At 35.7% G+C, this 26,647-nt stretch overlaps 1 protein-coding gene across 2 annotated transcripts in view; it reads left to right on the top strand.

Moving 5' to 3' along the window:
* Positions 1 to 26,647, top strand: part of Pik3r4 (phosphoinositide-3-kinase regulatory subunit 4) — a 101,032-nt gene that overhangs the window by 70,121 nt on the left and 4,264 nt on the right. For both annotated transcript variants that reach the window (XM_004834218.3, XM_021242244.2), the window contains exons 14-16: positions 16,930 to 17,094; positions 20,435 to 20,646; positions 24,832 to 24,963. In XM_004834218.3, the coding sequence (XP_004834275.1) occupies positions 16,930 to 17,094; positions 20,435 to 20,646; positions 24,832 to 24,963 (509 nt within the window). The remainder of the gene's footprint in view (positions 1 to 16,929; positions 17,095 to 20,434; positions 20,647 to 24,831; positions 24,964 to 26,647) is intronic.

Raw genomic sequence — 26,647 nt, 5'->3', positions numbered from 1 at the left:
GACTCAGGACCTCGGTAGGGCGTGCACAGACCTTCCTGTCTGCAGTGGGCTGATTTGGCGTCTTCTGCTTGACTCAGGACCTCAGTAGGGCGTGCACATACCTGCCTGTCTGCAGCGGGCTGATTGGGCGTGTGTTCTGGGACTGGGGACCTCGGCAGGTTGTGGGCAGACCTGCCTGTCTGCAGCGGGCTGATTTTGCGCCTTCCGCGTGACTCAGGGCCTCGGTAGGGCCCCTGTAATCATTCTTTTCCCCTTACTATTATTAACATTTGTTTAACATTTTTAAACATTTCTGGTAATTATTTTCCAAATGGTTGTTAGTATCATTAGTTGCATTTATTGTCCCTTTTATTTGTAGGATAAGTTTAACATAAGCCATTTTCTCAAATAAGAACTTATAACCATTTGTTTACTTTTCAGAAGCCCTTCTTGTTAATTTTCAAATTATTTTTATGAGAGTCCTGCCTTCTGTATCCCAGTGTCACATTTCAGATAGTGATATCCCCAAAATTTTGACAGTTTAGTTGACTTCACAGTCTTTGGTAAGTTTGTGTTGTGGTGGAGATTGGATCTCTTTGGAAACAGCTGCTCTCCTGCTTTGTTGTAGCACTTGTTCTCTTGTTTGTGGAGCCCAGTCGGCCTCGGTTTGGAGGTGCTTTATACAAGTTCCAGGTTGGGGAAGAGGCTAAGGGGAGGAGCAAGCAATTATTATTGTCATAGCCAAGTGGGGAGCAGCTAATGTCATGAAAGAATAGTAAAACTAATGTATTCTCTCAGGAAACATTACTAGTACATTCTGATTACTAAGCTTTCTCCCTATGCATTGTGTTGCCTGACCACTTAGTTTCCAGTCCTGAATTTCTCATTTAATTATAACTGGTGATTTACACCAGTTATCTGGATCTTGGCTCTGCCAGTTTCTTGTTTGAGTTAAACTTTCAGTTTGTCCCTAGGAACTAATTCTTGAAATGGTGTTATTTTTCAAAATATGTTGCAGAGATTTTTCAATATATTTCCTTCTGGTATTCTAAATTAAATTTTTCATATCTTCTTGTACTGTTTCATTTCTGGCTCATTTAACTTCTGAATTTTGGGGAAGATTGATGCGATTGGTCCTTGTTGAAAGCAAAGTGATACTAAACATCTAAATAAGCCAGGGGTGCATACCTGTAATCCCAGTATTCTAGGAGGCTAAGGCAAGAGGATGAAAAGTTTATGCCTAGCCTGAGCAGTTTAGTAATTTAGCAAGACAGTCTCAGAAAATTAAACATCCAAGTGGAGTTTTGTCAGAATGAAAAGTCAAACCAATATAGAGGGCATACAAGAAGGTTGACAGTGTTAGAGTTACATACTTTGGAGTCACTGATAGTGTTGGAAGTCGGAGTTTTTGAGTGGTATCGCTATAGGAAAAATGTAACTCCCAACTTGTTAGATGTCAGATGTGCCAAGTTCCAGGTCTCACAACATTGAGGAATGAAGTTGCAAACCAAAGAAGGAAATTAGAAGAATTTTATAGGAAATAAGGAGACTAGCTCATGGATTTCCAGGGGGTGGGGGTGGGAGGGGCCCAAGTGGGTGACCACTGAGTCCCTTTGCTAGGGGTAATTTATATAGCAAAATCACAATGTGGGTACAATGTGGGTCAAACTGCAACAGTCTATGGGATTACAAGTATAGCTGCTTGACTGATACTGATCTAACAGGGAAACAAGTCATATGCCAAGGGTATATGGAAAGATCTGAGAAATTCTTGGAAAGGAAAGAGAGTATGGGTCCAGATATTCTAGTCATCCACCTATATATCTAATGCCTATCTGGGCCCACTGGACCAAGTGGTGCTAACACAGTATAATCTGAAGTTATTTCTCTCTAGGGAAGGAAGGCATGTAGTGATTGCTTTTCCATCCTGAGGCCTGGCTCTCTTCAGATTTGCCTCCATTCACAATACTGATGTCTTTATTTTTTTGTGCTGACTTCCTTGAAGGTCGAGTTCCTCTCTGACTGCATATTAATTTCTGTCTAACTTAGCTATCTGCAATAGTATGACTACTCTGAAAGAAAGGAAATATAAGACAATGGAGGCCTGAGGCCCGAACCTTAGGAAATTGAATTTTAGAGACAGGAACACAGGGCCAGAAAAGAGGAGAAAAAAAACCATTTTTGTCAAATCATAAACTGTAACTGAAGAGACAATTTTAAGAAACATACTTGGAGGCTTTATTCAAATGCAGTGGAAAAGCTAGGTAGCATATAATCCTAGTAAGGCTCAAGGTATTTTTACTAGTGCCCTCTGGTGGAATACAGTTCAGACATCTTCCCTAGAGGGCTTTTGACAGTATATGTCATGAGCTGTTATAATGTACTGATAGTAAAGAAATAGCTATGAATAAATCCAGTGAATAGTTCTAAGGCTATTCAGTTTGCCTTTATTTAGAATAGTTAAAAAAAAAAAGCTAGAAACAAACTAAAGGTTTAGCAGCAGTAGGGGTAAAATTGTATATATAAAGGATGATAAACTATAAAACTGATGTGGAAATAAATTCTTTAGTATGAAGAATATTGAAATATTGTATAAAAACGTAAGTTCAAGAAGAGGATACAGAGTTTGTTTTTGGAATGGCAGAGTAAGGACCTCCAAAAACTACCTACATAAAAACAGTGAAAATACTGGCTGGCAAAAACAGTTTTCGTAGAACTGGAAATTAAAGTTTTATAATCCCAAAAGTGTTTAGTCAAGAAAAATATCTTACTCTCAGTAAGAGCAGTGAGTCAAGAGGTATTTAATTTACTTAATTTTACCCGGCCAGCTCTGTGGTATCCTTGAAAACAAACAGCCTCCAACTATGGTAGCCATCAAACTAGCTCCTTAGTAGCCACTGGAGAAGTCATAATGGCTTTGGTACTGCCCAAGACCCCATCTCCAGAGAATTACAAGTCAGGGAAAGAAACAGGAAGGGGTGCCTTATACACAGGAATAAAAGGTGGTTTGTGGAAACTATCTCAGTAATCCCAGACACTGGACATACAGACTTTAGCTATTACAAATATATTCAGAGAACTAAAAGAAACCAAGTTTAAAGACAAAAAGAGACCAATATCTCACTTAAAGATTGTGTAAGAGAAATGGTAGATAACCAAATAGAAATTGTGGAATTGAAAATAAAAAGCAAATAAAAAATTTGCTGCACAATGTTAACTACAGATTTTAACTGGCAAGAGAAAAAAATAATTGGAAAATTTAAACATAATTGACATTCAGTCAGAGATACAAAAAGAGAAGAATAAGGAAAAATGAACAGAGCTTGAGGAGACCTGTGGAGCTCCATCAAACATGTCAACACATGCATGAGTTTCAGAAGGAGAGCAAAGAGAATCTGGTTGTCCTTTGGTATCCATGGGAGATTGGTTTCAGGTTTCCTGCAGATACCAAGAGATGTGGATGCTCAAGTCACTTATACAAAATGGCATAGTGCTTTTGAACAACTTGTGTATATCCCAAAGGAGCGATACTGCCTGGACACTTCATAAGTAAACTGTTGAAAGGCAAAGAGAATCTTGAGAACATCAAGAGAAAAGTGACTTATTGCATCTAAAAGACCTTAAATATGATTAACAGACATTTCATCGGAAGTGATAGAGGTCAGAAGTCAGAAATATAGATGACATATTCACTGTTAAAAGGAAAAGACTGTCAGCTAGTAGTCTATATCTAGTAAAATTGTCCTTCAGAAATAACAGTGTGCTTCAACATAAATAAAAACAAGGACTATATTGCTAGCCTCTTTTCCCTAAAAGAAATACTAAATGGATTCCTTTGTGTGAAATGAAAAGGCATGGGACTCTAACTTAAGTCCTTCTGAAGAAATAGAAGAAGTAGAGCTAAAATCAAAAGTAAATATAAAAGAAAGTACAAATTATTTTTGCTTATAACTCTTTTACCTGTTCTTCGATTTAAAGTGAGTACTACATAAAGACATAAGCCTATGTCTGTGGGCTTATAACACAATTACATAGCAATAGTACTGTATGACAATAGTTGAATAGATGAGGGAGGAGGAAACACCTACTGGAGCAAATTTTGTTTATTATTGAAATGAAATTGGTATCTGTCTGATTGTCTTAAGATGTCAGTTGTATTTTTTAGGGCAACTACTTAAACTTGAAATTTTTAGTAAAATTCAGAAACAAAAACAACTTGAAACTTAGTAAAATTCAGAAACATAAAAGCAATAAGGAAATTAAGTATTGAAGAAAATAAGGCAAAAGATGGCAGTAACAAAAATAGAATAACCATATTAATACACAGAAAACAGATAGCAAAATGTCAGGTGTAAGTCATACCTTATCTATGATCACGCCTAATGTAATCAAAAGGCAGAGTTAATAGAAAGGATGAAAAAAACTTGATCTAGCTGTATGTCATGTACAGAGATAAATTTTAGGTTTGGAGGCACAAATAGGTTGAAACTGAGGATTGAAAGAAATGCACCATGAAGATAGTACCTAAAAGAGAGGGTGATAGTACCTAAAAAAGTGACTACCTTAATGTTAGGTAAATTTTTAAAATTGCTCCTAGTGTCAAGCAGGCACATTTTATCATGATAATAGTATCAGTACATCAGGAAGACATATCAGTTATAAACATAGGTACCTAACAAGATACATACATGAAAGCAAAATACACGAAGCAAAAACTGACAGAGTTGAAGGAAAAGCCACCTATATAAGTGGGAAACTTTAGTATCCCACTTTCAATATTGATTGAATAATAAGATCAACAAAAATTGAAGACTTGAATCTCACTATAAACCAGTCAGATCTAACAGGTATCAATGGAGTAACAACAGTAAGATACAATTTTTATGAAGTATATATATGGACTAGTTTCCAGATTAAATCATATGTTCATAAAACAAGCCTCATAAAATTTAAAAGGACTGAAAGCATACAAAATATGTTCACCAACCACAGTAGAATGAAATTAGGTATCAGTAACAGGCTATTGGAAAATTCACCAGTAGTATATGGAGGTTAAATAGCATATTGGTGAATAGCTAATTATTCTAAGGGAAATTAGAACATATGTGAGATTCATGAAAATAAAAACCCAAACTTAGAAAATGCTGCTTAAGGAGAATGTTGTCAGGGAAATTTATAGCTCTAAACATCTGTATTTAAAAAGAAGGAAAATCTTAATAACCTGAAGAAACTAGCTAAAGAAGAACAAGTTCAACCAATGTAAGTGGAAGGAAGGAAAAAATCTGAAGGGGCAATAAATGAAATAGAAAATATAAAAACAAAAACAAAAGAAATATAAACAGAAGCAGGAGTTGGTTCTTTGTAAAGCTGAACAGAATTGGCAAACATTTATGACAGTGACCAATTAAAGAATAGACTCATTACTAAAATCATGAATTTCTAAAAAAAGGGATATTACTATTCACTTGACAGAAATAAAAAAATAATATAATGAGAATACTACAAATACTTGTATGTCCACAAATCATTTATCCTAGATAAAATGGACAAATTCCTATAAACAAGGTGCTGAAAATGACTCAAGAAATAGAAAACCTGACTAGACTTGTAAACAGTAAATAAAATTAATGTAAAAAAGAATCTTCCCATAAACAATGGCTCAGTTTGAGATGGCTTCTTGGTGAGTTCTACCAAATATTTAAAGAATTATTACTCATCTTTTAAGTAGTCTTCCAAAAAATAGAAAATGCTTCTTGACTGGTTCCCTGAGGCATATATATATTAACCTGATACCACAACCAGGCAAATACATCACAAGGAAACTAAAGACATGTCCTATAATTAATATAGGCATAAGAACCCTCATCAAAATAGTAACAGACTGAATCCAACATATGAAAATGATTATATACCATGACATCGTGCAGTTTATGCCAGGAATGCAAGGGTGGTTCAATATGAAAATACCATGTGAATAATGGGTAAAGACCATACAATTATCTCAACACTCACAGTGTATTTGACAAAGTCCAGTAAATGTTTATGATTAAAACTAACTCATTGAACTAGTGATAGAGGATAAAACCCACAACCAGTATTATTCTTAATGGTGAAAGAGTGAAGGCTTTCACCCTGAGATAAAGAACAAAACAATATCCATTCTTGCCAATTCCCACTGAGTGTTGTACTCAAGGTTCTAGTCAGGTTTTAAGCAAGGAGAAGAAATTGAAAGGAATAGAAATTGGAAAGGAAGAAGTACAACTATTTCTATTAGCAACCAACACAATCTAGTATATAGAAAATATTAAGCAGTAGTAAAACAGGCACTGATCAATGAGTTCAGCAAAATGGCAGATAAAGATCAGTATACAAATATTAATTACCTTTCTATATGCTGGCAATGAATTGTCCAGATAGGAAGTTAAAAATTTCCAATTAAAGTAGCACCAAAAAGAATGAACTATTTATGAATAACTTTTAACAGAAAAAAATGTAAGACTTGTACACTAACAAATACAAAAGATTATTTAGAAGAAATTACAGAAGACTTAAATAAATGGAAAGAAACCTGATGTTCATGGAATAGAATAATGTTAAGAGAGTGTATTTTTCCCAAATTGATATATAGATTCAATACCATTTCTGGGAAATTTCTGTTTTGTTTTTTTTTCTTTAGACATTGACAGTTCTGCCTCCAAAATTCATAAAGAAGTTAAGGGACTCAGAATAATCAAAGCAATCTTAACAGAAAAATACCAAATTGGAGGAATCAAACTTGGAAATTTCAAAATTGGTTACAAAGCTACAGTAATCAAAATAGTGTGGTTTTTCCATAGGGTAGGTCGGTAAATAGAACTGACATGCAGAAGCACATTTATGGTCATTGTTTTTTGATAAAAGTATGGGATGTTTTGATGGAGGAAAGAATAGCCTTTTTAACAAATGGTTCTGGGATCATAGGATATTCACATGCAGAAAGATGAATTTTTACAGACCTATTTGAAATACATCATGGACCTAAAAATAAGAAGTAAAACTAAAACTTGCAGAAGAAAGCAAAGGCTTGTAAATCTCCATGATCATACATTAGGCAGGGATTTTTAAAACATGACATCAAAAGTATAAGTGATACCCAGGGATTTAGCTCAGTGGTACCACTGCCTGCCTCACAAAGCGCAAGGTCCAGAGTTTGATCCCCGGTACCAAAAAAAGTACAAGTGATTAAAAAAAAATAGACAAATGAGACTTCATTAATATTATAAATCTTTGTGCATCAAAGGACACTATCAAGAAAGTGAAAACACACAGAATAGGAAAAATGTATTTGACAAAGTAAATTTCATGTCAGATAAGGATCTGTTACTCAATATATATAAAGAACTTTTACAACTCAACAATAAAAAGCAAGTGACCCAATGAAGAATCAAAAAGCAGATGTTTCTCCAAACAGGACGAATAAGCATCATGAGTTACTAGAGCAATGCAAATGAAAACCACAATGAGATATCATTTCACATTACCTGCAGTAACTAGGGAAAAACCGAAAAAGAGTAACAAATGTCAATGACAATGTATGTAGAGAAATCAAATAATAAATGTTAATGAGGACGTAGAGAAATTGGAACTTTATATATTGCTGATGGAAAAAAAATAGCTCAGCATCTGTGGAAATCATTTTGACAGTTTCTCAAAATGCGAAACGCAGAGGTGCCATATGACTCCACATTTCCACTCCTCAGTATGTACACAAGACATTTGAAAATAGGCTTGCACAAACTATACACAGATGTTCTTAGCAACATTACTCACTTTAGCCAGCAAGTGGAGATCACAATGTCTACCAGCTGATAAGATAAACAAAACATAGTATACCTATACAATGGAAAATTTAGCCATAAAAGGGAATGAAATACTAATAAGTGCTACAACATGGATAAAACTTTAAAACATATTGCTAAGTGAAAGAAATTAATTCCAAAGATGACATTTTGTGTGATTCCATTTATACTAAATATCCAGACTAGGCAAATCCATAGAAACAGAAACCAGATGACTCGTTGTCAGTGGAGGGCCAAGACTGGGGTGAAGGAACATTGTAGAATGACAGCTAGTGTGTGGAAAATTTCTTTTTTTTTTTTCTTCATTAAGTTTATTGGTACATTTTAAGTATACAGTACAGTTACATTCACCATTGGGATCTTGTACCCTTTACATGATGTAGTTTGGTTCTTATTTTTTTCTCCATTCCCCTGCCCTCCCTTCACCCCCTCCAACCTTCCCTATTTATAAAGACTTTGTCTCCTTTTTTTTTTTCATTGCTCGTATTTTTTCTTTTCTCTTCTTTTCTTTCCCTACCCCTCTTACTTCCCCTACTTTAGACATTTTCTTCCTATTTTGAAATATCAATTACACATTTTGATCCTTATTTACACTTAGTTTTTCGCACCAGAGAAACTATTCAGTATTTACACATGTGTGTCCTATTTATTTCACTTAAGAGTATAGTCTCAATGTGCATACACTTAGCTATAAATGTCTCTAGTTTCTCATTCTTTATGGCTGAGTAGTACTCCATTTTATAAAAAAACTATATCTTTATCCAGTCTCCAATTGATGGGCAATTGGACTGTTTCCAAGTTTTAGCTATTAGACACTGTGCTGCTATAAACATGGGTGAGCATATATCACTGTGGCATAACTCTTAATTCTTTTGGGGAGATACCCAGCAGAAGAATAGCTGGGTCAAATGGGACTTCTAATCCTACTTGTTTGAAGTATCTCCATATTGATTTCCACAGTGGTTGCACCAGTTTTCACTCCCACCAAAAATGAAGAAGGGTTCCTTTCTCCCCACACCCCGCCAGCATTTGTTATTGGTTGATTTCTTGATAGCAGCCATTCTTACTGGGGTGAGGTGGAGTCTCAGCATTGTTTTCATCTGCATCTCTTGATTGACCAGTGATGTTGAACATTTTTTCATATGTTTATTTACTATTTCTACTTCTTTGTCTGAGAAATGTCTGTTCATTTCAGATGCCCATTTTTGACTTGGGTCTTTATATTTGGGCAGTCTGATTTTTTTGAGTTCTTTGTATATTCTGGATAGTAGATCTTTGTCTGAGGAACAGCAGGTGAAAATTTTTTCCTACATTGTTGGTTATCTCTTAGCTCTGTTGTTGTTTTCTCTTGCAGTGCAGAAGCTTTTTAATAAGATGAGATCCCAGTTGCTGATTCTTGTGCTAGTTCCTGTGCTACTGAGGTTTTGTTCATAAAATCTTTTCCTGTGCCAATGTCTTCAAGAGTTCTACTTATCTTCCAGCAAGTTTAGATCTTTAATCCACTTTGATCTTAGTTTAGTGCATGGAGAACGATAGGGGTCTGGTTTTACTCTTTGGCAAGTTGAACTCCAGTTTTTCCAACATCATTTATTAAAAAGGCTGTCTTTGCTCCAATGAGGATGGTTGGCTCCTTTGACAAAGGTGAAGTAGCTGAGTATGTCTGGAGTTGTTTCTGCATCTTGTAGAGTATTCCACTGATCCTCACTCAGGTCTGTTTCTTTGTCAGTACCATGCTGTTTTTATCAAAGTGGCTTTGTAGTATAATTTCAAGTTGGGGATTGTAATACCTCCTGCCATGTCTCTGTTGCCTAGAATTGCTTTTGCTATTTTAGGTCTCTTCTGGTTCCAAATGAGTTTTTGGATTTTTTTTCTCTAGATCTGTGAAATATACTGTTGGAATTTCAATTAGGATTGGATTGAATCTGTATAGCAGTTTTGGAAGTATGGCCGTTTTCACTATATTTGTTCTTCCTACCCATGAACAGGGGATGTCTTTCCATTTTCTTATATTCTCTTTGATCTCTTTTTTCAGAATGTTGTAGTTCTCAGTGTACAGATTTTTTGCTTCCTTCCTTAGACTGATTCCTAGATAGTTCATTTCTTTGGATGCTGTTGTGAAGGGGTTGTTTCCCTAATTTCTCAGTGAGTCTGTTATTTGGGTACAGGAAGGCTATTGATTTTTGAGTTTTTACTTTGTATGCAGCTACTCTACTATATCTATCAATTAAGTCTAGAAGTCTTTTGGCAGAGTTTTCTGGGTCTTCAATGTAGAGTATTTTATCATCACCAAATAATGACAGTTTAACCTTTTTCTTTCCTATCTTTATTCCTTTTATTTCTTTCTCTTGTCTAATTGCTGTGGCTAATGTTTCCAAAACTATATTGAACAGGAGTGGTGACAGTGGACGTCCTTGTCTTGTTCCTGATTTTAGCATGAAGGTTTTCAGTTTTTGACCATTTAGTATGATGCTGGCTGTTCGTTTTTCATAGACAGCCTTTATTAAGTTGAGATAAAGACCCTGTATTCCAATTTTCTGCAGGGTTTTTATCATGAGTGGATGTTGAATTTTATTGAATGCTTTTTCTGCATTTATTGAGATGATCATATGGTTTTTGTCCTTGACTTTGTTAATATAGTGTATTATATTTATTGATTTACGAATGTTGAGCTATCCTTGCATCCCTGGGATAAATCTGACTTGGTCAGGGTGTATGATCTTGATGACACTCTGTATTCTGTTTGCCAGTATTTTATTGAGGATTTTTGCATCTGTGTTCATTAGGGAGATTGGTCTGTAGTTCTCTTTTTGGGTTGGGTCTTTCCCTGGTTTTGGAATCAAAGTAACCTTTGCTTCTGGGAATGAATTTGGGAGTATTGCTTCCCTTTCAGTTTCACTGAAGAATTTAAAGAGTAATGGCAATAGTTCTTCTCTAAATGTCTTGTAGAATTCAGCAGTGAAGCCATCAGCACCTGGGCTTTTCTTTGTTGGTAAATTTTTAATTATGGTTTCAATTTCACTGATTGTAATTGGGGTGTTTAGAATTTTTATATCTTCTTCATTCAACTTTGGTAATTCATATGTATCTAGAAATCTGTCCATTTCTTCTGTGTTTTCCATTTTATTAGAGTACAGGTTCTCAAAGTAGGTACTGATGATCCTCTGGATTTCTGCTGAATCTCTTGGGATTTCACCTTTTTCATTCCTAATTCCATGGATTTGAGCCTTTTCTTTCATTTTTTTGATAAGGTTGAGTCAGGGTTTATCGATTTTTTTTTTTTATTCTTTAAAAAAACCAAATCTTCGATTCATTGATTTTTTTGTATCATTCTCTTAGTCTCCATTGCATTGATTTCTGGTCTGATCTTTATAATCTCCTCCCTTACTTATATGAGCTTTGGGTTTGTCTTGCTTTCCTTTTTCTAGGAGCTTAAGGATCAGCATTAGGTTGTTTATTTGAGCTCTCTCTGTTTTCCTAGTGTGGGCATTCACTGCTATGAATTTCCCTCCTAGAACTGCTTTCATTGTGTCCCATAGATTCCTGTATGCTGTACTGGCATTATTTACTTGTAGAAACTGTCTAATTTCTTCTTTAATTTCTCCTGTGACCATTGGTTGTTCAGGAGAGTGTTATTCATTTTCCATGTGTTTGTGAAATTTTTGTGGTTTCTTTTGCTGTTGATCTCCAATTTCATCACACTGTGGTCTGATAATATACATGCGATAACTTGAATTCCTTTGCATTTACCTAAACATGTTCTATGAACTAGTATGTGGTCTATTTTGGAGAATGACATGTGTGCAGTTGAAAAGTATGTATATTCTGATTTTGTGGGGTGAAACACTCTGTAGACATCTATTAAATCCATTTGTTCAAAAGCTTGGTTCAGTTTTAGTATTTCATTGTTGATTTTTTTGTCTAGATGATCTATTTGTGAAAGTGCAGTATTGAGGACCCCCACTACAATTGTATTAGTGCTTATATGGTTTTTCATGTCCCTTAATATTTGTTTTGTGTAGTTAGGGGCATTCATATTTGGTGCATATATATTTATGATTGTCATCTCTTCCTCTTGGATTCTTCCCTTTACAAGGATGTAGTGACCTTCTTTGTCTCTCTTAATTAGTTTTGGTTTGAAATCTGTTTTTTCTGCAAATAACATAGCTACCTTGCTTTTTTCTGGGTTCCTGTCTCATGGAAAACTGTTTTCCATCCTTTTACTTTCAATCTATTAGTTTCTTTTTGAACTAGGTGCGTTTCTTATATACAGCATATTGGTGGATTTTTGCTTCTCAATCCATTCTGCCAGTGTATTTCTTTTAATTGGTGAATTGAAGCCATTAACATTGATGGTTATAATTGATAAATATTGACTCATCCTTTTCATGATTTATTGTTCTTGGCTCTTTTTTATTTTTCCCCCCTCTCTATTTAATTTCTTGCCTTCCCTTGTGGCTTTGCTCTGTTGGTCCTCATGGGGTTGTGACCTTCATTGTCTTTTTCTAGGATATGTTTTAGAATTGTTTGGAGTGCTTGTTTGGTATTCATTTACTTTTTCAGATGTTCTTTGTCATGGAAGTATCTTATTTCTCCATCAATTTTGAAAGATAGTTTTGTAGGATACAGCAGTCTAGGTTGGAGATTGTTTTCTTGTAGGGCTTGAAATACCTCACCCCAGGCTCTCCTTGATTTGAGTGATTGTGTTGAAAAGTCTGCTGTGATTTTGATGGGCTTCCCTCTGCATGTGATTTGTTTCTTTTCTCTAATTGCTTGTAGTACTTTGTTCTTCTTCTGGGTTTCCGTGATCTTGATATTATATTATATTATTATTAAAGATATTATTTTTATTATTAGATATAATATTATAGATATTATACGTCTAGGTGTAGATTTTTTTTGACCATGGCTACTTGGAGTCCTATATGGCTCACTTATCTGTAGTTCAAATTCTTTTGCTTTGCAAATTTTTCTGTCAGTAATTTTGTGAACAGTTTTTTTTTTAATGTCATATGTACTTTCTCCTGCTTTTTTTGTGGACCTCTATCAATCTTATATTATTCTTCTTTGCATCATCTAGGAGCTGTTGGATTGATTTCTCATGGTCCCTTACAAGTTTTAAGAACTCTCTCTTCTTATGGTCACTGACCGCCATCCTCTCTTCTATATCTGATATTCTATCTTCAGATTGACTCCATTTGCTGTGTATGCTTTCAATAGAGTTTTTAATCTGTTTGAATCTGTTTCATGGATTCCATTTCTTTCCTGCATTGGGTGTTCATGATTTCCATTTCTTTCCTGTGCTGAGCATAGGAAGTTGAGCTCCCTGACCTCCTGCAGGCTTGAACTTTGCAAGGTTCTACTGCAGGTTCCAGCTGCCCTTCCCCTGAAGATAGTCCAGGTTCCGATGGGAGGTGGTGATCCCTCTAATTTACCAACTGCAGTGGTCTGGTGTGCATTTATTGCAGAGATTCTCTTTTCTTTTCTAGTGGGGTTCAATTTTCATCAAGGAACCTGAAAGAGGCCTTCTTCCTGTTGTTCACTTCTGCTCTATCTATTCATTGCTTCCATCATGGTCCTGAACTCATCTATTTTTTTTTTTTTATCTGTTTCTGTTCTAGAGCCTCTAATCATGTCTTTCACTCTGCTAACCATCTCTGTAGTTATCTGGGAAATTATTTGTTTTGAATTAGAGTCTCATTCATCCATTTTGTTACTTCCTTTGCTCAGTTCAAAGTGTCCAGGTGGTTGATTATCAGACTTTTCCATCTCGTTTCCTCCAGAGTTTTCCTTTGGTGAGCTGGAAGTCTGAGATTGTGCCTTGCTTAAATGTCTTCTCATTTTTATTGTTGTTGTTGGTACTCTCCTTTGTTTAATTCCTGGGTTGATACTTCGATATTGCTTATTGTAGGTATCTTTGTTGCGTGTATTTAGAACCCTTATGGAATGATTGTTTCTCAGTGGTGTCTTCCAGATATAGCTGGTCTTAAGGTTTTGAGTCTCTAATGACTCTGGGGTAGTCTCATTTTCATTATACCAGAAGGATAACTGATTAGATCAATCGCAACACCTTACCCCAAGTGACACAATCAGCAATAACAATAGTATAAAGTACAGCTTAGAAAATAACAATTTGTGGTAGTTATTAATCTATCACCTTTAACTGTGTCAATTAAATCAAAATCAACGACTAGCCCAAAATATTTTTATAGTGAATAAACTCTTCAATAATAGCAACTTTACCCTTTGGGATGGAGACTTAGAAGGAGTTGGGGAGGGATGGATAGATAGGTAGAAGGATAGGAAAAGGTTAGGAGTGAGGCCAGAGGACACAGGAAGATCACACAAACTCCAGGGAACTGTTGAAGACAAGAGGAAAAGACAGAATGAAAGAACAAAGACAAGAACAGAATAACCTATCAGCAATAGGTAAGCTGGAAACTGTATTCACTTTCCTTTGAAACTAATGACAGTCAAGAGAAGCAGAAAGAGAAAAGAAAAGAAAAAGAAGAAATCCAAATTAGGGCAGGAACAGGAACAAAAAGGGAGATGAAGAACGATGTGGGGGGGGGAGAGGAAAGAAAAAACAGAAAAAGAAGAAAAAAATTGAAAAGAGTAGAAAAAAACAAATATTAAATATTAAAAATAAGAGAAAAAATAACCTTGAGATTAAAAAATAAAAATGAAGGTCCTTCTTCATGGTATGTCTCTGTTGTCACAGTAGACAACATGGGCTGCAGTGTGCAGATCTAAGTTAATTAGTCTCAGCAGTAGACCCCTGAGATTCAGGCTGATTTCTGGCTGCAAGGCCCAAGTTGAGCTCCCTGACCTCCTGCAGGGTTGAACTCTGCAAGGTTGTACTGCAGGTTCCAGCTGTCCTTCCCCTGAAGATAGTCCAGGTTCCAATGGGATGTGATGATCCCTCTAACTTACCAACTGCAGTGGTCTGGTGTGCCTTTATTGCAGAGATTCTTTTCACTTTTATAGTGGGCTTCAGTTTTCATCAAGGAGCCTGAGAGAGGCCTTCTTTCTGATATTCACTTCTGCTCTATCTTCTGGAGCTCAGTACACTGGACTTTATGACCCCCTGTGCCTCTGGGGTGTGGATCCAAGTACAAGCACAACCAGGAAGCCAGAAGAGGGATGGCACTGGGGTGATACTGTAGGCACCTGCAGGGCTCCGTCCGCCCCTGGCTGGGATGCCCAGAAGAGGGTGGTGTAGCGTGGACAGCTGTAGGCGGCTCTGCTCCTCATTTGGTCCACCCCTGGCTGGGAGGCCGAGAAGGGGGTGGTCTGGAAAATTTCTTTTTGATGTGATTAAAAATGTTGTGGAATAAGATGAGGTTGATGGTTGCAAATTCCTCTAAAGGCTGAACTTTGTGGTGTGTGCATTAAATCTTGATTTTAAAAGAGAGGTGGAGAGAACACAGTGTATTGAGATACCAAGCACCTCCACCATTACCTATCTTGGGCTGTCTTTACTCATCTCCAGTACTGTATGGGCCACAGTAGGTATTGTGTCTGAGATATATTTCCACACAAAGATTCATAATTCATATACAAACTTTATAGCAGCATTATTTGTAATAGCCCAAAAGTGGAAACCATATGCTCATCAGCTGATGACTAGGTGAACAAATGTGGTATATCCATCAGTGGAATAATAGCCATGAAAAGGAGTGATGCACTACATGGTACAACGTAGATAAACATGACAACATGCTACATGAAAGTGGATACAAAAAGCCATATATGTCATGTATGACTTACATGAAATGTCTAGAATAGGAAAGTTCATTTAAAAAATTAGATTATTTATTACTGGGGGTAAGGAGAGAGGGAAATGGGGAATAAATGCTAATGAGTATAAGGACAGTTTATTTTTGGTTTTCTTAGGAATGTTGAAAATGACTTAGAATTGGTGGTGATCTATTGCCAAAGTTCTGTTAATATACTAAAAAAATCACTAAATGGTACACTTTAAAAATGTAATTTATGGTGTATGAAAATTATCTCAATAAAGCTATTAAGAAAAATGAAAAGAGAGGGAAGTATTGAAGACTCTGGAAGGATAGATAACAAAATATTAAATGTTTTTAGGTGATAACAAATATTTTTACTTTTCTATATTTCTTTGCATTTTAATAATTTTGTTCATTTAATATCCATTAGCTTATATGAAAAAGTGAAATAAAATATAAAAGATTAGTAAATGTGGTGATTAGAAATTGTGACCTTTTAGATATATGGGTCCTTTGAAAGAGGTAAAGATACAATCTGTATGCAGAGTGATGAGGGAGGGAATTGGTAATGGAAGGCATTGTGTCTAGATCACAAATTCACAAAGGTTGTGAATTTAAAGGAGAAAGATTAGGAAAGACAGCTTGCGAGGTTCATCATGTGCTTGGGAGAGACTAAATATAATACATTTTTGCATTTATTAATGTTTTATATATTAAAGTAATACCTCAGTTCACAAACACTTTGGTTTGCAAACAGAAGTGTTTGGCAAAATTTTGTTTCTATTCACGAGCTATGCATCAGGTGACAGACACAACCATGGCCATCTTCCCACACAAACACAAACAGCCATCTTCCCTAAAATTGTAAAACATTAAGTTCATAAACCGAGGCACCACCGTATTTAATCTCTGCTGTGATCCTGTTAGGTAAGTAGAGCACTCTTTGTTTTGTGGATGAGTAAACTGAGGCACAAAACAGATCAAATAGTTTGACCAAGATTATATAGATCGTTGGTAATGGAATTTGATTCATCTAATCAGACTGTTAGAAATAATGGAATGAATGAAGGATGTAAGAGGGAGGGTTTAAAGTGTCCCAAAAGTTGAAGGAGAATTAAATCAGGACCATAAGTACTTGGGTTCTGATTAGAAAAGAGGAAGGTTAGTTTTTCTATCATAGAAGTATAAGATGTCCACTTGAGATTATCAGAATAAAATAAAAGGTGAATTTGTACCATTGCTTTTGAGAGAGATTTTTTTTGTTGTTAGGAAATCAAGAAGATAAAGTAGAGTGCTACTATGTGATATTGAATATTTGCAATAATGTGCTTGTAGCTGTTTCAAAAATATTATTTTCTTTTTCTTTCACTCAGATCTATTCTTACATATAGCCGAATCGGAGGACGAGTCAAGACCCTCACATTCTGCCAAGGTTCCCACTACTTAGCCATAGCATCTGATAATGGCGCTGTCCAGCTTCTTGGAGTTGAGGCTTCTAAGCTGCCCAAGTCTCCTAAAATCCATCCTCTACAAAGCAGGTAACCATCTTGTCTTCTTTAAACCTTGCATTTAGCACATTGTGGTAGCTTAACTCTCCCCTGTTCCCTGCAGTATAGTTTGGATCACTGTGGCCTCTTACATTGCACTTCTTTTTTTAAAGCCTTAAAGTAAGTAAGACTATTCCTCCACTGAAAACCACCACATGTAGTTAGTTTTAGAAGACAATGTCTTTATATCTTAACTTTCTGCCAATTTGTAAAGGGATTAGAGGAGCAGCTTTGAACTAACTCATACTAGGCTGAAATCTGTTTAAATAACATAATTATTACATTGTATATCTAACTACTGAAAGCACACCTCTGTTGGCTGATTTTGAAATTTTGAGTGTTCCTAATTAAAGAAAACAGCATCAACATTCTCTTCCTTGGCATTAAAATCTCTGAAGTTGATGAGAATATAGAATTTTTAGACATATGATTTATCATTTTAAAATGCTCATTAGTTTTATTTAGGAATTTGTTTCACTTTGTATAAATTATAGTTGCTTAAGATTAAACACACGTAAAATAAGATATTTAAAGATAAAGCAGGACAATTTTTTGGCTAATATGTGTTATGCACTGAGCACTCCAAAGACAGTAAGATATTATATCTAGGAATATACAGCTTAGTGGGAGAAATAGACAAGTAGATGGTTCTAGTGTAACATGGTGATATGCCCTGGTATATGGGTAGCAAGAGTCTACTTGAAGGGGATAGAGAAGGAGACGGGAGACTAGTAGTGAGTTAGTCAGGTGAAGCAGGGAGGCTGTGAAGGGCATGCCAGGCAGAAGTGTTGTACCTCACAGAAAGAAAGCAAAATGAAACTTTTAGTGGATAATAACTCATGATCATATATAGCTTAAGGCAAAAAGGAATATTAGTTGGGTCACATAGGATTTCTTTGTTTTGTTCTTATTGTTCTGTTTTGCTTTTAAAAGTATGTATTTTCAACACATTTCTTAAACAGATTTGAGCAACTTTTGTCAAGAACATATTATATACAGCCTTTAACTTAATAAATACACACCAGTTTCCCTTACAGTTTGTTTCAGCAGATAATGAATATATAGCAGTATACTTAGCAAATGTACATTCTGTACATGGTTATCTCACAGTGGACAGATTGTTTTCCTGTGAATGTTATTGTCTTTAAACAAATATTTACTCCCTGGATCAGGAGATCTTGCCAGGAAGTATAGATTTTATTGGACCTTACTGTAATTTTACTGAACCTGACTATAATGTGCTCCAAAGAAACCTTGCTGTGAGTCATTTGTTTCATTCAGCATATCAACTGTTACCATGACTCTTACAAATTAGAATTTGTGGGAAGAATCATTTCCTATTTTATTTGACATCTTGATTTTCATCATCCCTCTATAGAAAAATTATAGTTACAAGTAGAATACAGTATTTGTAAATAAAAGGTTTATCTAAGATAGGGGTCAGCAAACTATAGCGTAAAGTGTGGGCCACAAAGTAAGAATGTTTTTTGCGTTTTTAAGTGGTTGTAACAAAATAAAATGAAGAAGAATATGCATGATATGTATGTGACTCAGAAAGTCTAAAATGTTGACTTTTAATAGAAAATGTTTGCTGATGGGTCAAGGATGTAGCTCAGCGGTGCCATGCCTGCCTGGCAAGCGCAAAGTCCTGAGTTCAATTCCTGGTACTGGAAAAAAAAAAAAGAAAATGTTTGCTGATCTCTAATTTAAGATATAAAATTATGACAGTCTGTGTAAAAGGGCAGTATGTAGTAATCATTGAGGCTGGCCAGTGTGATTTATGATGTTTTTGTGTTTGTTTTGTTTGTGGGGCTGGGGATCAAACTCATGTTCTCATGCAAGCTGGGCATCATCCCCAAGCTCTCTGACATTCAAAGTTTTCAAAGTGCCTCAGCTTCAAAAAAACTGGTGTACGGTAAAATAGTGCTCCACAATCCAAATAAATAAATTATTGGCTTATGCAACAACAGTGTTGAATCTTAAATACATTTTGCTAGGAAGAAATTAGATCCAAAAGGCTATGCATTGTATGTTTCCATTTATGTGACATTCTGGGAAACACAAAGTTACAGGGAGATAAACAGATCAGTAGTTTCTACAGAATGAGGGAACAGGTAAGTCGGTTACAAATGGGCAGCACAAGATAATTTGGGGGTGCAGAACATTTTTCTGTGGTTCTGTGGTGGGAGGTACAAGCCTTTGTATTTGTCACAACCCATTTAATTGTAATTCACAAAGAAGTGAATCTTAATATATGTAAATTTTTAAAAATCAACGAAGATATATAGGGAAAGGTGGAGCACAGTTTGTGACAGATGAATTTCTTTTACAAATGAATCATATAATCACATTGAGGGGCATACCATAGAGAATAGACAAGCCAACCCAAGTAACTCGGGAAAACAGTGGATACCACGAGACTAATGACAAAAGGAACTGAACTCAAAACAGTGTATCCAGTTGGTTGTTTTTCATAGGAATGTGGTTGAACAATTCTGAAACTACTTTCTAAGGTTGAAATAATGAGTAAAAATGAGATAAGGAGAGCCCGGCTTCTCACTAATGGAGAACGAAGGTACAAATAAAGGGTCAGGCTAGACTGAACTGGTACTGGATAGGAGTTGGAGATTTCATTATGGACTGACGATAGAGATGCTGCATATGTGTATGTACAAATAAATGGGTAGAGAAACATAGATATGTCCCCATACATGAAGTAGTGTATATATATTATCCATTGAGAGACTAAAAGAAAACATCAGACAAATCCAAATTGATATTTTCCAAAATAACTAAACAGTAGTCTTAAAAAACACCAAGGTTGTAAAAGACTGAGGAACCCTCACAGATTGGAGGTGACTACAGAGACATAAAAACTCAATGCCACTTGGTATATCTTGCATTAATTCTTCGGCCAGTAAAAGGATACTTGTGGAATACAAACTCAATGCCTTCTTTACTGGACCATGGTTAATCTCTGTTTCAATAGTCCTATGGTTATATAAGATGAGGGAAATGGTTATATATATATAAGATAAAATGTGGGGAGCCATTATATACATATAATGGTTATATATATAATATAAAATGGGGAGATGGTTATATAAGATGAGGGGAAGCTGAGTGAAGGGTATACAGAAACTGCAGTTTTTGCAGTTAAGTGTAAAATTATTTTTTTAAATGCCTCACCTTTAATTATCTTGATTGGGTCACATAATTTTTTTTTCTTTTCTTAATCAGGGATACGATATACATGTACCTTAAATGGAAATCACCATTGCATTTTTGGTGACTGGAAAAGTTTTTAGTTTTGTTTTGCATATTTTTCTAGAATTCTGGATCCGAAGGAGGATGGCTGTGTTGTGGACATACATCACTTTAACTCTGGGGCACAGTCTGTACTCGCGTATGCCACTGTGAATGGCTCTCTGGTGGGCTGGGACCTCAGGTCTTCAAACAATGCGTGGACATTAAAGCATGACTTGAAGTCAGGCCTTATCACCTCCTTTGCTGTGGACATCCATCAGTGCTGGCTCTGCATTGGTAAGTTGACCTTGAGGTAATTGGCTGGGTTTTCAGTGCCACTGATGCCTGTAGTTGCCATCTTGTCATTGCTGGTCTTCCTTTTTCTTTTGTTAGTCATTTTCTCCATCTCCTTTTCTTTTTTCATAATTGTGTTGTCACATGTAATTTATTTTTCATTAAAAGGCATATTTGAAAATGAAATCAGTCGGGCTGGGGATTTAGCTCAGTGGTTCCGCTGCTTGCCCTGCAAGCACAAGGTCCCGAGTTCAATCCCTGGTACCAAAAAAGGAAAAAAAAAGAAAATGAAATCAGCATCACAAGTATACAGCAATTTCCTGTCTTCTTGTATTTAAATGAGTCTCTTTTCATTATAGTGCTCAGATTTGCTGGTATCCTCTTATTCTGCCAGGGAAGCAGCAATCTTGATTTAAGGAAAATAGCGTTTGAGTTTGGGCAGACAGTTTTAAATTCTAGTAACCTCAGCCAAGCTGTTTAACTCCTCTGTCTAAGCATCATCATCTTCAAACAGGACTAATTTCAGAATTTGCTTTGAAGATTTAATGAGCTCAAAGCACCCATCAGTGCTTGATATGAGAGTAGAGCAAACAGTGGTTTCTCACTTTTTCCTAACCCTTTGAAGATTGACAGTGTAGCATGGGATCTTCCATCCTTCTTTCTTCTGTTTTATTATTAGTAGTTTTTTAAGTGTTTAATTATGTAGATGAATTCTGAAAAATATATATAATAGTGTGACCCTCACCATAAACAGTATACAAACATTGCCATCATTTTCTCCTCTTTTCAGACAGTGCCTTCCTCCTAGACCCTAACAAAACTACTCATCTGATTTGTTTCCATAGTTTTAGCCCTTTCCAGAATGTCATCTAATTAGATCATGTAATATAAAGAATAAAGCTTGTGAGACTTTCCATGTGGTTGCATATGTGAGGAGTTTTTAATTTATTGTTGAGTAACATTTCACTTTATGGATAATTTGTGTTTCCATTCTCTAGTTGATAGATAATTGAGGGATTTGTTGTTGTTTTAGTTTTTTATCTTTTCTAAGTAAACCTGCAAAAATTTGGAAATACGTTTTTGTAAGGACATATATTTACATTTATTTCAGGGTATATACCTATGAATGGAATTACTTATGATCTAATTTATTTTTAATTGACAAATAATTGTATATAGATGTATTTATGAGAAGCAATGTGATGTTTCAATACTATGTTTACATTGTAGAATATGTAATCAGGCAGTTACCAAGTCTATCACCTTACATAATTTTTTTTACTTATTTCTCATATTTATTGCATTGCTGTTGCATTAAAAAACACTAATCTAGAATTATTGTAACCTTTCCTAACTATGAAATATGAATATTTTGGTTGAGGAGCTATTTCTTTTTTAATTTAATGAGAAAATAAAACCAGATGTCATAACAGAATAGTAAGAGAATAAGAGTAGTTAATACACTGTGTATAGTTATCTTCAGAGGAGTTTCTCAGAGTACAAAGTGTAAACCAAAAAAGATTCTTACAAAAAAGAAACAAATAGATAATAACACAAAACTTTCTTTTCAGTGAACTAAGATAAACTAATAATGTAAATGAAACAAATTAGCATATATATTAAAGTACTTTTGAAACAACAGAAAATGTAATTTGGGGAAGTATTTGAACTTCTCCCTACTTCCTATTTATCTCTCTTCTATTTTGATTTTTATTTGTTTATATAGATGTAAATATATAGATAGTGTTTCTCATACAAGAGAAACCATGTGATATTTGAGCTTATATGTCTGACTTATTTCACTTAACATTTTCTCAAGTTACATCTATTTACCTATGAATGCCTCAAGTTTATCTTTCTTTATTCCATTGTGTGTAAATACCACATTTTCCTTATCCATTCATCTGTTAATGGACATACATGCTGTTTCCAGGATCTAGCTATTATAAATTGTGCTGCTATAATCATGAGTATGCACACATCCCTATAATACGATGATTTTAACTTTTTGGAGGAAGATTCCTAGAAGGGTGATAGCTGGGTCAAATGGAATTTCTATTTTTAATATTTTGAGGAATCTCCACACTAATTTCATAGTGGTTGTACTAGTTTATATTCCCACCAACAATGTAGAAGAGTTCCTTTTTCCGTACATCCTCACCAGCATTTGATATTATTAAATTTTTTGATGATAAACATTCTTCCTGGGGTAAGATGGTATCTTAGTGTAGTTTTAATTTGGATTTCTCTGATGGCCAGCTGTGATTAACATTTTTCATGTATTTATTGGCCATTCTTCTCCTAAGAAGTGTCCATTCATTTTGGTTTACCATTTTTTAATGAGTCTTTTGTTTTGAGGAGTCTAATTTTTTTGAGTTCTTTATATATTCTAGATGTTAATCCTCTGTGAAATAGCTGGGAGTTTTTTCCCTACTCTGTAGATTTTCTCTTCATTTTGTTGATTGTTTCCTTTGTTGTGCAGAAGCTTTTGAATTTGATATGATCCCATTTGTTGATTCTTGGTATTATTTCTTGTGCCATTGGAGTTCTGTTCAGAAAGTCCTTACCTTCACCTGTGTCTTCAAGAGTTGTACCTATTTTATCTCCCAGCACATTGTTTCTACTTTTAACATTTAGATTTTTGATCCATTTTGATTTTAAGTTTAGTACATGGTGAGAGATAAGGGTCTAGATTCAGTCTTCTACATGTAGACATCCACTTTTTCCCAGCACCATTTATTATAGTCTTTGTTTCCTCCAGTGTATGTTTTTGGCTTCTTTGTCAAAGATGGAATAGCTGTATGTGCCTGCAGTTGTTTCTGCTTCTTCTATTCTGTTCAGTTGATCCATATGCCTGTCTCACATGTTTGTGATGAAAACATTTAAAACTTCTTCTTTCAGCAATCTTGAAATACACAATGCACTATTATTAAATGTAGTGACCATTCTGTGCAATAGATCACTGAAGCTTATTCCTAAGACCCTTTGAACCCTTTGATCCATGTCAACCCTTTTGTTCCTCTCCTTTTCCTGTGTTTTAAGTATCGCCCTCTCCCTCATAGTTCTTTGAACCTGCCCTTGAGAAGTTACCACATCTTACTATTTCCCTCTCAGAAGAATTATAATCATCTGTGCTTGAATTTAGTTTTCTAGATTCCCTTATATTTGTATATTTGTGATACCATAAACTACCTGCCTTTTCCTGTATTACTTTTTATATAATTTATGTGGAATGCATTTTTTTGCCTTCTGTGTACATAAATTACACAGGTACAGGAACTTCTAATGCTACATCTTGCACAGTAGATATCACACACCTAGCACATGGCAGTGATGCCTCTCTGGCAGCGTGGTTATGGCTGTTTGAGTCATTGTCCTGGAGTGGGACAGGCTGACATACAGAGGGACCTAGGTTGTCCTTTGTGTTCACTGACCCCTAAGTGCTATCTCTCCACAGGGATTGAAAACCAATTCATGAATGTGCTCTGTGCTCTGTCCTGACAAGTTGCTCAGCACTGGAGCAGGCATTATTCTTTTTTTTTTGGTAATGAGGATCAAACTCAGGACCTTGCACTTGGCAGGCAGGTGTGGCACCACTGAGCTGCATCCCCAGCCTAAGGCATTATTCTTTTGGGATGAGGAGGGATATCTTCTAGTGTTTAAGTTGCTGTGAGACAGTTCAGAGGCACTGGACACCCATACCTATGTCCAGAGTGCTTTAGAGAAGAAAGTACATAGGAAATACTTAAAATCTGATGATAGCTACTAAAGCTGCTACTGCTTTGGACTCTAAAGTGATCTTTGGGTATCAGTAAAACATCTGTTATTTAAGGCTATCTGAACATTTTAACTTACCGAATTCAGTTTATATCTTCTCTAGAGCTTCTGCTTTTGTGGGTGCCTTTGGCAGTTAATAATGGTGTCAGTAATTAATGAATTATTCATTTTGAATTTACATTCATTAGTAATGTAATAGTATTACGATAAGCGCTTTGTATCTGTTAATTAACAACATGTGCTGTTTGAAACTGGGGAGACAGCTCCATGAAAACAAAGCCTTTTTCTAAGTGACTAAGGCAGTTTTAAAATATATTAATTTAAGCTACTGCTTTTTACCTTTTGTATAAATGGAGCCTACAGTGCTTTGATCATTAGTTATAATCTTTTTGTGCTTTTTTTTTCTTTAAGGTACAAGCAGTGGTACTATGGCTTGTTGGGACATGAGGTTCCAGTTGCCAATTTCTAGTCACTGTCATCCTTCCAGGGCTCGAATCAGGCGCCTCTCCATGCACCCACTGTACCAGTCTTGGGTGATTGCAGGTAAGATGGAGGACTGGCTTTCATGGATTGGGGGAGTTTCTTGGAAACTGCGTTATGTCCTGTTGCTAAGACATGTTTTTAGAGTTTTAATTTTGTATAGGAACCAAATGCTTGATTGCATTTTGATTGTGAAAGTTCCCACCACTGATATTTCACTGTCATCTCATATTTATCATGTTTAAAAACAATTTCCTCTCTTGCTGCCACCACCCTCCATTCCTATCTACCACTGTCTCTCATTTTATTTCTTTGCTTTCTTCTGTATTCCCTATTTTTTTAAAGTTGTCCCTATCTTCCTAAAAATGTCTAAGTTGAAATCTTAAGTCATCCTCTTAGTTGTCATTTCTTTTTGATATGTTTCTGTTGTGTTTCTTGCAAGCTCCCCTTCCCTTCTTTCATTGGACACTCACTTTGTTTTGTATAGATCCTTGGTCAGTATACTTACACAAGTCTTTGGAACCAGTTTTCTTCGCCTGTAAAATGTGGGTGAAAATACTTACCTTGTATAGTTTCAGGAATTGAAGTAAAACGTATAAAGCACATAGTCTAGCATACAATTAACACTTGATAAATAGTAGCTGTTTATTCTTGAGTTTTCTCACTAGTCCTCTTGTTTTTAGGCTTCTTATACGTGTTTCCTTCTTATACATGTAGTCCATCTCATGCACTGGTGCTGTCAAAGTTATCATGCTGCCAGATTTGATGACTGTTACTGAGCCCTCTTGAGCTATCATTTGGTCAGCTGTACCATTGCTATCTTTTTTAAATATTTTGCTTATTTGTTTCCAAGGTCATTTCTTTCACTTCTACTTCTTGACCTACTGGTTCTTCTTTATCTTCCTGACTTTTAAACTGTGTTCTCCATAAGAGTCTTTGGTCTTAACCTCTTCTCCTTCTGCACAGGCTCTGTGTGCGATGTCATCCAGGCCCATACTTTAAATGCCAGATTTATTCATCTAGGTTTTTATATCTGTATAATAAAAAATCTCCCCCAAGATTTCCAGTAGCCATTGTAAAGTTGATGTGTCTAAACTGAATGCTTGATTTCCTCTTTGCTGAATGTTCCCTCCACTGCCTCATACCCTGAGACAAACTTGCTCTTCCTATGGGATCCTATCAGTAAATAAAGCTCTGCTGGGTACTCAGCAGAAGTCTGGTGTTGCACTTGACTTAGTTTTTCATCCTACCTCCAGTCCATCAGCCAGCCCTGGCAGCTTTTTCTTAAAATAGATCCAGAATTTGACCACATTTTACTGTTCTGAAGCTTCACTGTCTCCCTAGTATAAACCACTATGATCTCTTGCCTCTTTAATGTAATAGCTTCAACTACCTGCTTCTCTGTGTGTCTCTTAAGGTTGTTTTTTTGTCTACTTAATACTTTCTGATGTTATCTTATTCCAAGTAATAGAGAAACTCCTTACTTTGGTCCAGAAGGCTTTTAGGGAAGCTGCCCTCTTGCCCACTCTCTGACCTTCTCATTAGTCAGGGTTCTAGCAGGAAACTGAGGATCAGATTTATTTTCAAGAAACTTTTACAGAGGTGAGGGTATAGTAGGGGTACCACAAAAGATAGTGCAGTGGGATGGGATTAGTAACAGCACAGTGTCACTAGAAGGTATCGGGAGAGTCTGATCACTGGAATTGGGAAAGATGTTGAATCTTGGAAACAGTGATTTTGAGATTAG

The sequence above is a fragment of the Heterocephalus glaber genome, unplaced genomic scaffold (assembly GCF_053883595.1).
Source record: "Heterocephalus glaber isolate CG9 unplaced genomic scaffold, H.glaber_assembly_v1.0 deba00001504, whole genome shotgun sequence".
Taxonomy (NCBI): Eukaryota; Metazoa; Chordata; class Mammalia; order Rodentia; family Bathyergidae; genus Heterocephalus; species Heterocephalus glaber.
Note: the sequence above shows the minus strand (reverse complement) of the source record. Positions and strands in the feature narration are given on the sequence as shown.